This window comes from Streptopelia decaocto, assembly GCF_964273445.1.
Source record: "Streptopelia decaocto genome assembly, chromosome: 2".
Classification (NCBI taxonomy): Eukaryota; Metazoa; Chordata; class Aves; order Columbiformes; family Columbidae; genus Streptopelia; species Streptopelia decaocto.
The window spans coordinates 99,017,217-99,030,881 of NC_138655.1; the positions used below are offsets into that span (position 1 = coordinate 99,017,217).

Here is a 13,665-nt window from a genome sequence, read left to right on the forward strand (position 1 = left end):
TGCTGATTATGATCTCAAGTTGAAGGCATGCTGGAGGACAGGAGGAGACTACAACAAGGAGAAATCTCAGCTGCAGTTTTGCTAAAACCTGGTCAGGAATGGGAGAACAAAGTAGAATTCGTCAACTCAACGGTGAAGCACTCATTATTCTGTTCAAGGCACCCAGTTTTCACTGCCTCTGCTGTAAAACACTTAGATCAAAACTATTTTTTTGGTCGATGAAGTTGTGAATAGTGCAATTCCCCATTTGAGGATTTTGTTAGCAACTGGCTGAGTGAATTCCCACTCACAATAACAGCTGTGAACCCTGCTGAGGGCATCTGTTGGGTAGTTAATACTTACTGGGAAGTATCTTGCTTTAAGTGTGTTTTGTTTACAAAAGAATTCCTATGCTTTCTAATGCAGTGTTAAAGATATTGTGACTCCTGTTTGTTTACACATAATGTTTGATCCATGTTGTCTTTGTTGACTCATACTGATTTTCCTCCCTACAGGGGGCTACCATATTGAAAGGCTTTTTTGACTGCCTTCAAGTTTCAATTGAATTATAATAATAACAGACCAGATACAGAAAGGTTATTAAATGAAATGTTATAAGAGACTGCTGGCCCAATTATTTCCTTTCTAGCCAGCAAAATAAGGAGAAACTCCACGAAAGCTAAAATTCAAATGGATGTCAGAGTAAGCAGAACGTACAAGAACAGCTTCTGCAAGAGCAGCGAAAGCAGAACAGCCACCTCTCCTCCTGCGGCTGTCACTTTTTAAGGAGTACTGTCTGTCCACATACTCTGCACTAAATTCCTTTGCCCTGTCGGGGCTGTTGGAGCCACATTAATACCTCTGGACACGTGAAGGGATGCGAGTGTGAAAAAGGTGCAAGTCTCTTTCAAGTTACCTTGCTAATGTAAAACCCAGGAATACAAAGCTCTGCAGAAGCGGGAAAAGAGGTCATATTGGAGTATCTTTGTTAACAGCACATCTCCAAAGCCTCTAAGGAAGTCTATACTGTCATTTATACCATAAGCCCTCCCCCAAGCCTGACTCACCATCATTCCCATGGTGAATATGCAAACAAAGATGGATCAAGCATGAACAGCCTCAGCCTTCAGTGATGAAGGAACCCTCTGGTGTAGGCTATATGAGCAAGGCAGAGGTGCACATCAGTGTAGGGATGCAGGATGATCCCAGGAATGCAGAAGATCTGAAGTCAGTTCTTCAAATAATCTGAATGCCTTGAGACAGCAATAAGTTTGTAGAGGAGTATGGAAACTATACGACTTAGGTTTACTCTCTAACATGATCAGATTGGCCTAAGTAAGAGCAATATGTAGGGAAATCATCTCCTCTTTGTTTACAGAAGTTGATCCCTGTGACTCACAGCCGTTTAACTACATATGCGAATATTAATATTTTTGCTTAACTACCTGCAGTACTGATGTCCACTCCAAAAAGGTTCCCAACTGCAGAGCTCCCTCTTGCAGACATGTTTTAAAAGGAGACTGAAAAATATTCATGCTTGCACCCTCTTGTGGACACAGGGTAGGAGGACATTTATCATACAGTTTGGCTCAAGTGGATGCTGCTCATCAAGATAACACGCACTTCCTACGTATGTACAAAAACAATGGCATGTCTTTGGATAACCACTCAGAACTTCTAGGAAAAAAACAGGAGACATCAAACAGCTGAATTCTGATGGTATGTTTCAGCAAGCTCAGTTTGAACATAGAAGCGCTGTTCTAAACACTTGCATTCATGGAAAAGTGCTATAGATTAAATGTTAACTATGCAAGGATTTAATTTTGGCTTTCATTTTAACTAATACCTTGTGTAGTAAAATATTTTCCAGCAGTTACATGAACACAAAAGTTTAGAGTAGCATCGAAGAAACCAATATAGTAATTACCAGTACTCTTTTTTTGCAGGATCTCTCTTTTTCCTTGTGTTCTCCCATCAAACTACATATGAAATCTAGCAGATGTTTAGCTCACATGATTATTAAACATGGTCCAAATAGGTCAATACTGTTATGGATAATACTTCGGTAAATATATGCCTTCTGTTCACATCTTGCCTCTCTGTCATATCCCAATTCTGAAATTGTTTTCCAAATATGCTTTCAAAGAGACATGATTATCATTTCAGAACTACATCTCTGACATAGCAGCTCACAAAAGTAAACATTTATTTAATACTGGATAAAAGTAAGGGCCTTCTGGGTGTAACTTGCAGATCCAAGGCCTAAATCTGTGTTTATGTAAGGTGATACGGTGCTCCAGACTTACTCCTGACATACACTGATGTGAAATGACAACAGAATGAGATTCTTACAAAATAATTTATTCACCTTCACACCAGACATGTTACCATTCTAATCTGTTTTAAGAGCCAGGGATTGTGATGGTACTTAGCTTACTTTGTACTGAAATCCACCATACATTAAAGCTTTCTACTGAAATAAGTCAAATTACAACACTTAAATTCTGCACTTATATTGTTATCTGTAAACCATAGTGATATAGTAGTGCTACCTCTTTACGGGGCTGTGGCTGAGTGACAGGAAAGAACAGAAAACAGACTTTCCCAGCGTATGTGACTTTGCAGTGACCAAACCTAAAAAGCAAGGTAAGTCACCTGCATCAGACTTCCACAGTCTTCAAAATAAAGTATTAGCTGAAACCAGATCTTTGCTGTATATTGAAAATACTCCAAGAAAGCAGGCACTCTAGAGAATCAACTCCACTTTTGAAAGGCTTATATCTGTGCATAGATCTATACATTTGCTGTCACACTAACCTCACTGTTTTAATGCTGAGGATTCATATATGTACACTATAAATTCTGTACACATGGATACTATGATATCTCATACAGCTGTGTTATGGTAACACTATCACTTTCATACTGCTAGTTTAATTTCTCATTTTTTTTAATTAATTTTCTGCCTAATGTCAATGATGTGATGTATAGATGAAGAATGATCAACGCTAAGCTGTTGCTTATCTGCTGAATTTTATGCATATGGTTGCAAGCTCACAATGTATAAGACAAAAAGGTCTGAAGAAAACATCATTTCAGAACAACTGCACACTTGTGACTTCTCCTAACCGATCCAAAGTAATTGCCACTTATGGAAGAAAAAAATAAAATTAAAGCAAATCAGCAACAAAAATATCACAGGACTAAACTAAAAATATAAACCAAGAGTGTCTTGCCAAAACCACAGAAAGTGAAGAAAGGCTTCTGCTAGTATGCAAGAACAGTGACATCTTGTGGGGGTTTCATGGAAGAGAGTTTGCAGAGGGACAGAGCAAACTAGTCTGCAATGTTGCATAATTTAAAGAAACTCTACTTCAGTCGTTTATTTAATATATATACCATTAATAATATTTGGTAGAAATTAGGCTTTATTGCTTTTATAATGAGGAATGAAAAAATTTTAAAAAAAGCAGATAAATAGCTAGTAAGAAAAAGTTTCGAAACAAAAATTAATGGAATGGAGTCCAAATAGCTCTGCAGCAGTTTCCTCTGCTCTCCCAGGAAGTAGTTATATTTATCACTTAGATATTACTCACCCAATATAATAATGGCATAAGGACGAAGTTATAAGAGACTAAACAAGGAATTATGTTGTAAAGGCATACAGTCAAACATGAAAATGACATCCATATTAAGTGTTTTTTAAAAACACACAAATATTTAATAAAGCATGGATGATTATGCTGTTCCTTTCCACTGATTAAGAGATTATGCCAAATTTGTTATACGTACTTCTTGAGAAAGCAAAGTTATAACATAACGGAAAACTAAAATCATATATCCTACTTTCCAGTACAGTATGCAAGATTTGGACCCTTCAGATTGTACCAGAGTACACGAGTTTCTGGAATAACTCTTCAACCACTGTAAGGTGTCACAACTCAGCCAAAATACTCAACTCTGACAGTTTACAACAAGGAAAAATGTTCTGATTTTTTTTTTTTTTTTAAACAAGTCTGCACCAAAACTAAGTTATAAAAACATAACATTTACAACTTGGAAGATGATAGATTTTCCTACCGTAATGTTCATGTGATCATCTTATTTTCTTTTACCTGAGTAACCTAAGTAAACAGATTACAAGGCAATTTAAACATATCAGCTAATACAAGGTTTACTGGACTTCTCATATATAGAAATGTACTTTGACATTATTCGCAGTTTTACAATACAAAATGAATACGAATTTTAAAACATTTACTGAGCAGCCATGTCTTTGATATCTGTACAGATCAATAAGTGCAGTGGAATTATGTACAGAATTCATAATTTAATTTTTAAACAGCTTTTGTGCAACCTGACTGTAATGTGCATTTAAAGAACTGCTGTCAACATCACAGATCTGTAATTTACTGATGCCAGAAATGGAGAGTACAGAATAGGACAGCAGCTCCTAAAGTAATACTGTGCTATGCAGATATCTGTACATAATTCAAATAGTGCATATTACTCAATGTCTGATGAGGAATAACAGCTGCTAATACAGACACGGGCATTTACAGGCATCAGGTTTGTTACAGTAAGTATGGAGGAGTGAACTTTTCCATATATAAACATTAAAGGAATGGACTTGAATTAGACAGTTATGTAATAATTAAAGAAGGGAAGCAATGTATTATAATAAATAACAAAAGTTTCAATCAACTTGCAGATTAGTACAATAGGAAAAAATCCTTTACAGTAGCAAAAAATCCTTTACAGTAGCAATGAAACCATTCAGAAACATTGTCAAATCAAAGGTAATTCAGTTTTATTTTATAATCATAGCAACTGAAAGTAAAAAAAAAATCAACATGAAGAAAATTTATTCTCTCTGATAGTCTTGTGTTAGTGTACTTGTGTTTTTGTACCTGTCAGATGTTTACTCTTTTTGTGCTCTACTCACTCTATCACTTTTTTTTTTTTTTAATTTCTACAGTCCAACATAAACACCAAAGCACAGTGTATGTGCAATTTGCAGAGTGGTATGAGTGAAAAACCACAGGTATATAATTACTTTTACGAGGTAAGCTTGGAATAACTTGGAGGAGAAAATTTGCGCTTCAAGTACTTGAGAATGTAAAGTGGAAGACAGCTTACAACAGTGATTGCTGACACTTTCCACAGGAAGGTCACAGTTGTGATAAAGGCAACATCTGGGGAAACAAAACGGGAAAATAAGTAATGGCAGCCGGTAACATAGAAACTAGAATTTCCATACTGTAAAGTCAATAAAACTCTCTTAATTGTTAGCTTCTTATATTGTTCCAGACCTTGCAAAATTAAAAAAAAAAAAAAAAAAAAAAAAAAAAAAAAAAAAAAGGCAACAAAACAACAGAAAGTTAATCTCAACATTTTGGTTTTGCCAACTATATTATCTAGACAGGAACTCAGAGTTCCTTTATGGTCCTTACACTGTTTTACAGCACGAAGTAATTTTAGGGGAAACAGAATCTTAGTTTAAAAGCAAGACTTCCTTATACTAAAAAGGTTAAGCCAGCTTATTCTTCTACTAGTAAGAACCATTTTTACTCACTATAATACAAGTTCCCAACCAGAAATCCTGCTACCATTTTGGATCTTCAGCTTATCCTGATTATTATTCAGATTATTTTTTTCTGAAGCAGTCACAACTACTAGACTGAATGATTCTTAAAACATTAGAGATTAAATTAAAGCCCAAAAATTTAAAAGGAAAACAATGTAGCGATATTGCCTCAAGGTGCACTGAAAAGCCATTTTTTGTGACAAACATTAACAATGGTGACACTACACTTGCTGCTGAAATTTTTAGACCATATTTGCGATGGTCAGGTCATACTTAATTATCATGGAAAGATCCCAGAACACAGATAACCTGAATAATTGTTTTTTCTTGCCTTTTCCCCCATTATTTACAGATGTGTATATTACATATTTTCCTGTTCTTTAATTATTTTTTAAAGACTTAATTCAAAACTTCAAGAAAAGTTAAACTTTACCTACCTAAGAAAGCTCCAAAAGACACTCTGCCTATACCTGTTTCACAAAGAGGGAGAATGAAAATGAAAGGATAGATCTACAGACAATACGAAAGTTACGTGAAAAAAACACCCCAACAAACAGGTTAGCTACACAAAAAGCAATGAAAAGATGTTAGTAGCACTAACTGGAATATTATTGCCTTTCACATAACAATGAGAACATTTTAAACATCAATTTAACCAAACCAATTTTAAAATACAGATATTTTATATTTGGTCATGTTTGAAGGTTGTAAGTAGGTAGGCAGTTTTCTTATAAAGTATAATTTACTGTATAAACAACTTGATCAGAACTGTTTTAATGTGAATGAAAACTCAATTCAGAAAATGAAGTAAAGAAATGCTTTACTGCTCCAACTTTACTCATTAAAATACTTTGCATATTAGATTTCAACGTATAAACTCACTATATGGTTTTAGGCTAAGCCTGCTTAAACATACTAAAAGCCTATGTAACATATTGTAGAGCCATGCCTAATAAGGTCATTGTGTGCAATTAGCTCAGAAACCTAAGAATTTATTTACTTCCATGAGTCAGAGCTGTAGAGCAGTATCAAATATTTTTGTCTTTCTAATTTGAGTGCCATGTCATACTTGTGATATAATTTCTTTAGGAAGAGATGATGCTTGTAAGTAACATCATTGAAAGAAACAGTTTATTTGCAGATGAAGTCAAGCACTACTGGACTGGATTGTTTTCCCTGATACATGGCAGTTGATTTATACCTTGAACTGTAAACCATCACTTAGGTTTATACTACATGACACGCACAAAAAAAAGGGTCCTTCCCCCCAGTTACAGTGTGAGAGACTAAACAGGAGTAAAGCTTTCAGCAGAAGTGAGACTAACTGAAATGCATTTTTTCAGATTAACTAATGAATAAAATACATCTTTACGGAAGCTCATGAAATGTCAGCCTTTTCAGTACTCTTAAAGATGAAAAATACGGAAGTTCACAGGCTACAGGAAACTGTGCAACCATTGATGTACTCAGATGTGAAGCAAATAAAAGAGGATAGTAAAGCACTCGCCTTCACAGAAAGGTTTGCAGGAAACAAGTTCCCTGCAGTTTTTACACATCTGTGAACACCACCTAAAGGTGCTTCTCACTGAGCAGCACCTACAGAGGATGGAAGGACTGGCTGTCAGCAATACTAAAGACTTGCAAAGGTGAAACAGCAAGTTCTGCTTTATGAAGTCCCTGGGAGTTTGGACAGAAGACCCAATACCTGTATCTGTTCTTGCTTGTTCCTTCCACGTGTAAGCTAGCTGTGGAGATTGAGGAATTAATCCAATAATCTCTATCAAAGAGTCTGTGCATCAGTGTCAGAGAAAAGAAAAAAGTATTCTAGCAAACCTGAAATAATGTACAAGTACCAAGCCCAGCAGTGTTGTTTCTTCATTAAAGTTTGGCTCCTGAGAAATTTGGGAAGTAACAGAACACCTTGGACACGCAGTGAAACATTTACTGATTTAGTGAACACTTGGGACATGAGAGAGTGAAAGCAGAGCTATGAGACTCCTAGAAACTACCTTATAACATTTAATTCTGCTATGACAAGTGACAATTGAAGGGCAACTCCTTACTCATCAGCTCCTGGAAAACAGAGAGACTGCGATAGAAGTTTTTACTGAAGTATAATTTGATATTAAAGGAAACATGTATTATTTTGATGTTCAGATCCTTGACTGTTAAGATCTGCAATTAAAACCTGTTCTTTCATGTTGTCAACAATTAGAACCTTAAGAAACAGTGTGGCATACTGCAATTTAAAGCAAAGCAAAGCTTAATGTAACTATGAAACAATGATTCTTACGTAAAGTATCTATACTAATAGCCTTCTGCCTCACCCTCTAGCAATACTTCAGATCTTTCAAGCTCATGGCTTAGATCTAATGAGGTGCATTTGGCCCGGCATAATTAATCATTCACCAGCTCAGTGAACGATCCTGATTTTTAGAAATCATATCTATTTCAATAGTGCAAAACTCAAAGTCAATTTAAGGTACGCAGTTCGAACTGTCAATATTAGATCAAGGATGGGAAAAGCATGCGCAGTTTGAGTAAAATTTATCAGCTAGTTAAATCATACTAACAGGAATAAAGGTTGTTCAAATTCTATGAAAAAGGATAAGAAAATATTTAAACCCAACATTAATTAAACCTGATTTCAACTCAGTCATTTCTTATGGAGAAAGCTGTATTTCACAAAGCATAACATCACATATTCTTAACCAAAAAAAAAAAAAAAAAGTGCACAGTTCTTTGCTAAAATACTTTTACTATTACTCACCAAAGTATTCATTTAGAAATGCAAGAGAGGCCACATAGCAGCCAAGACTGAGGAATTCAGCCACCACCATTAACCAGTGCCATGTTCGTATGGTCAATGCAACCATCAAGAGCTCAGTCAAGATGAGGGCAGTGAAAGAAATGGCAACGACATGTACAAATTCAGATTCAAAAAGCAGCAGGGCTCCATACATCAGAATACCACCTAGGAAAGGTACACAAAGTTAACACCACACCAAGGAATGAAATTTCTCTGTACCAGTTTTTACAACTGCACACTGAACATTTGGTTGCTCACTATGAAAACCTGCTCAGTGTTATTTTTGTAAGGTAACAACACTGATCATTCTAAAAGAAGTGATATTTACTGTACTTCGTGCATGTGAAATTAAACAACCAAAGTAAAGCTGTCAAGAAATAAAACTATTAGAAAATTAAACATCTTTTAGTGCAATATATCTGATGAAGTGTTAATTAACCTCATTTTGTCAAGTGCTACAAATAAATGAGATATTGTTGAAAGTGTAATTACTTTTAACTGATTACATAATTCAGATTACTTCAACAGTGCTTCTGTCATTTCATGAAAGAAAACTACTGTGTAAATATACGCAATGTGATAAGCACTCATTAACATTTTTCTGGATTAGCATTTAATTAAAAACATGTCTTTTTTTAGGTGACATGCATCAATACAAATACCAATCCATGCCATGTTTTGAATAGGCCTGGTGCACTACAGGAATATCGATTTACGAGATAAACGGAAAGCAATATGTAAAACTGCTGAAGAAATGTTAAGCTTTGGGAATTCAACCTGCAGCTGAAAAACAATATTGCTAATAACAGACAAAAAATTCTCAGTTCAGAAAATCAGGACTTTCTCCTACCTTGGTAAATACTGATTAAAACCCAGATGAGGAAGGTCTTAAATGACAAAGATCTTCCCTAAGAGAAACAAGTGAGAGGACAATTACACACAACTTAAAAAAAAATATCTCTTCAGTTCATATATTTTTCATAGCTAACCACTAGAGAGGCATTTTACAAGTAAAATAAGCAGCCTTTGAATTGATGCAGGCTAAAAAGGTTCCACTTGTTTTTATGAGTCTTCATTGCAAACTTGTATAGAAATTGCACAAACTCTTAAGTTTGGAGGTAGGACAGTTAAGGCGTTTAACAGCAATGATACTTTAGCTTGCAATGCTCCGTCTGGTTTTCAGAGGGATAATTAAAGTAAAATTAGTTTGTTTTTAATTTAAAATATTTTTATGTCTGTTTTGCAAAAACGTAGCCTTCAAGAAAAATAGTATTTTGTACCTACTGATCTAAACATTGAGCAAAACTGTAGTTACTAGTCACTTCTAAATGTTGGATAAACTATTTGCATTCATCGAATAAATATATGACTCCTGTAAGTTTTCAGCAAACAACTATTACCAAATACATTTTAAATCTTCTTGTGATTGTGAATGTTATAGATTGAAACATACGCATAAATCAAAGAATAAATGCTGTACATATGCATATGACTCTTCCATTCTGTGAGGGTACTAATGAAATATGTCAGAACTGCAGAGCTGATGCACACTTAAAAAAGATAAAATGGCAAACAAAGCAGTTATTTTGGCACGAAGGAGGTGACCACTCGAGAATAGGGAAGAATCAGCACTTTACAAAGAAACGTGCTTCACTGTTACAGAAAGTGATGAGTTAACTCTATTAGTTCAGTGGAGGCTAAAACATATTATTGGGCAGACAGAGTTCATGGCAAGGTGCTAAAGACATTTTCATAATTCTGCATATAGTCTAGAATGTTGGTGACACACTGAACATATCATACAAGCACAAAGTTATATATTTTTTCTCCTTTGAGTGCCTGCCCATTTTCCTTTGAGTACTGGACACTGCTTCTACCTTAAACCATAGCTCCCAATTAGTGAGATTTGTGAAATAAGAATGAGCTTGAGTTTTGGTTCATCTTTATGGAACTAGAAGGGGCAAGTCACTCCTGCTGCTCTAGGGTATGCTGCGCAATCCAAATCTTATAAATATATATATATTTTAGCTGTAATTCCAGAGGAGCTACAGAAACAGTAATACTGGATCAGTGTGTCCTTCAGGGTATGTGGCCACACCTGTCTCTCTGAACCTTGCTAATTTTTTCCTCTCCTTGCACTGGAGCAGGAGTCTGCCAATGACTTCTGCCGAACTATCTTATTATTTTTAAAATCTAAAAAGCATTTTCATCACTAGCATATCCCAGAAAAGAAACCAACTCCTAGGAATTATAGTCCATGTCAACACGTTTGAATAACACTAGCTGAATAGCATTGGTAGAGATTTGTATTTAGAGTCCATAATTTGAAAAATTATGTGCAGAAATATGTAGGCTTCATAGTGCCATGAATAAGGCAGCATGATCATAAATTGTTGTAATAAACACTCACAATAAGATTAGTTTCTAATAGTGAAGTCAAATGTGGTCTGTGTAAAGCACATAAATAACTTTTTGTACTACTCATCCATAATAACTCCCTGATTATCTTCTGCACCACACAATGCACTGAACTGTACTCTCCAGTTTCTCCACATTATTTTTTGTATTCTGAAGAGAATTATTTGGGTTCTACTTATTTACTATTCATAGAGGTGCAATAAAAACTGGGCAAGCTTTTATTCAGCATCTCCAAGAACTGTCATTTAAGCCTAAGCAAAAATTTAGCCTGTATTCATCTACCCATCCTGGGCAGTTTCAGAGCGCAGGTTAACTTCTCTCTCTGGAAATAAGATGCTTCTAAGTTCCATCAACAGTTTTCCACAGGCAAGCTTACAACTGCTTGTAGCAGGTGTGAGGCCATGCTTTCTGGAGATTAATCATAGGCTGAAATCTCACAGAGAAACTTCTAAGATTCTGAAGAGAAAGAAAGAACCAAGATCTCCAAGAGATGAAAAAAAATTCTCCTAGACTAACATAACTATTAGCTAATTTAACACAACTGAAAAGACAAAGTTTGGACCTTTTTTGTCTACAGTCTACTTTTAAATTTTTAGACACATCTTGAACAAATCTACTATCCCTAAAAAGACTACCTGCTTCTGCCTTGGATCATAACTTTTCTAGCTGACAGCTTAAGATGGAGCAGAAGGATTTTTTAAAAACTTAGGGAAACTTATGAGTCTTGAGATTTGTTTCACTTTTGTGGGTAAAGAAATGATACACTTTTTTTGCTTGCATGTATGTGCAAACACACAGAAAGTTGTGTCTACAGCTGAGTCAGTTACAATATTTCAGTTATCAATATCTGTTATTTAAAGAAAGCCAGCTTTTGAAGAAGTCAGTAACAATTCCTGGGGGTTCAAGGAAAGAAAATATAAGGCAAACAAAAACTATAAATTAATCTGCCAGTTAAAAAGAAAAAAAGAAGCTATGAAACAGTAAGCATAAATAACTACAGATTAGAGATTCTGGGGCCACACTGAAAGCAACTTTTACATCAACATACCTTAATGTTTGAATTATTTCAGTCCAATAACTGGTAATTTAACAAATGTATTAATAAAATCAAGTGGAACATTTGGTACCATGTATTATTTTCATAGTACAAAATTCTACATTACTTTAGTTGTGCATCCGTCTTGCATGGAATACATTAAGAAAGTGACTGTAAGAATTCCCAGTTTTGCACACCAGAGATTTCAGCATTTCTTCATATCTGAGCATTGAAGACATTCATACCTTTGTGAGATCCTTATAAAGTTCTGGGTATAGCAGTGCCATTTCTGGCTTCACATCCTGATCCAATACTAGAGAGAAGACTGGAAACATAGTATATATGGTTGCATATCTAGGTGAAAGGAAAGCACATAAATTGACATTTTTGTATGATATCACAGAATCACAGAATGCAAGGGATTGGAAGGGACCTCGAAAGATCATCTAGTCCAATCCCCCTGCCAGAGCAGGAACACCTGGCTGAGGTTACACAGGAATGTGTCCAGGCAGGTCTTGAATGTCTCCAGAGAAGGAGACTCCACAACCTCCCTGGGCAGCCTGTTCCAGTGCTCTGTAACCCTCACTGAGAAGAAGTTTCTTCTCAAATTTAAGTGGAACCTCTTGTGTTCCAGTTTGAACCCATTACCCCTTGTCCTATCATTGGTTGTCACCGAGAAGAGCCTGGCTCTATCCTTGTGACACTCACCCTTTATATATTTGTTAATGAGGTCACCACTCAGTCTCTCATTTTCCAAGCTAAAGAGACCCAGCTCCCTCAGCCTTTCCTCATAAGCGAGATGCTACACTCCCTTAATCACCTTCCTTGCCCTGTGCTGGACTCTCTCCAGCAGTTCCCTGTCCTTCTTGAACTGAGGGGCCCAGAACTGGACACAATATTCCAGATGTGGTCTCACCAGGGCAGAGTAGAGGGGGAGGAGAACCCCTCTCGACCTACTAACCACCCCCTTTCTAATACACCCCAGGATGCCATTGGCCTTCTTGGCCACAAGGGCACAGTGCTGGCTCATGGTCATCCTGCTGTCCACCAGGATGCCCAAGCCCCTTTCCCCTGCACTGCTCTCTAATAGGTCATTCCCCAGCCTATACTGGAACCTGGGATTGTTCCTGCCCAGATGCAAGACTCTACACTTGCCTTTGTTATATGTCATTAAATTTTTCCCCACCCAACTCTCCAGCCTGTCCAGGTCTCACTGGATGGCAGCACAGCCTTCTGGCGTGTCAGCCACTCCTCCCAGCTTGGTGTCATCAGCAAACTTGCTGATAGGACACTCTATTCCCTCATCCAAGTCGCTGATGAATATATTGAATAGTACTGGTCCCAGTACTGACCCTTGAGGGACTCCACTAGATACAGGCCTCCAACCGGACTCTGCCCCATTGACCACAACTCTCCGGCTTCTTCAGCCAGTTCGCAGTCCACCTCACTACCCGATCATCCAAACCACACTTCTTCATTTTAGCTGTGAGGATGCTGTGGGAGACTGTGTCAAATGCTTTACTGAAGTCAAGACAGACCACATCCACCGCTCTGCCATCATCTATCCACCTCGTTATGTCTTCATAAAAGGCTATGAGGTTGGTCAAGCATGACTTCCCCTTGGTGAGGCCATGTTGACTGCCCCTAATGACCCTCTTCTCCTTGATATGCCTTGAGATGGCACCAAGGGTAAGTTGTTCCATCACCTTCCCGGGGATGGAGGTGAGGCTGACCGGTCTATAATTACCTGGGTCCTCCTTCTTGCCCTTTTTGAAGACTGGAGTGACATTTGTTTTCCTTCAGTCCTCAGGCACCTCTCCCATTTCCCAAGACTTG

The 13,665-nt window shown here is 36.8% G+C and overlaps 2 protein-coding genes across 10 annotated transcripts in view; one reads left to right on the top strand and one right to left on the bottom strand.

Moving 5' to 3' along the window:
* Window positions 1-13,665, top strand: part of SLC66A2 (solute carrier family 66 member 2) — a 559,480-nt gene that overhangs the window by 502,043 nt on the left and 43,772 nt on the right. The window lies entirely within an intron of this gene.
* ATP9B (ATPase phospholipid transporting 9B (putative)) overlaps window positions 2,320-13,665 on the bottom strand; it is a 165,330-nt gene continuing 153,984 nt past the window's right edge. For 7 of the 9 annotated variants that reach the window (XM_082044701.1, XM_082044699.1, XM_082044703.1 and 4 more), the window contains 5 exons: window positions 12,075-12,183; window positions 9,226-9,283; window positions 8,337-8,540; window positions 6,004-6,036; window positions 2,320-5,174 (listed from right to left, as the gene is read on the bottom strand). In XM_082044701.1, the coding sequence (XP_081900827.1) occupies window positions 5,038-5,174; window positions 6,004-6,036; window positions 8,337-8,540; window positions 9,226-9,283; window positions 12,075-12,183 (541 nt within the window). In that variant the 3' untranslated portion in view covers window positions 2,320-5,037. The remainder of the gene's footprint in view (window positions 5,175-6,003; window positions 6,037-8,336; window positions 8,541-9,225; window positions 9,284-12,074; window positions 12,184-13,665) is intronic. The other 2 variants (XM_082044702.1, XM_082044700.1) reach the window with 1 other exon arrangement.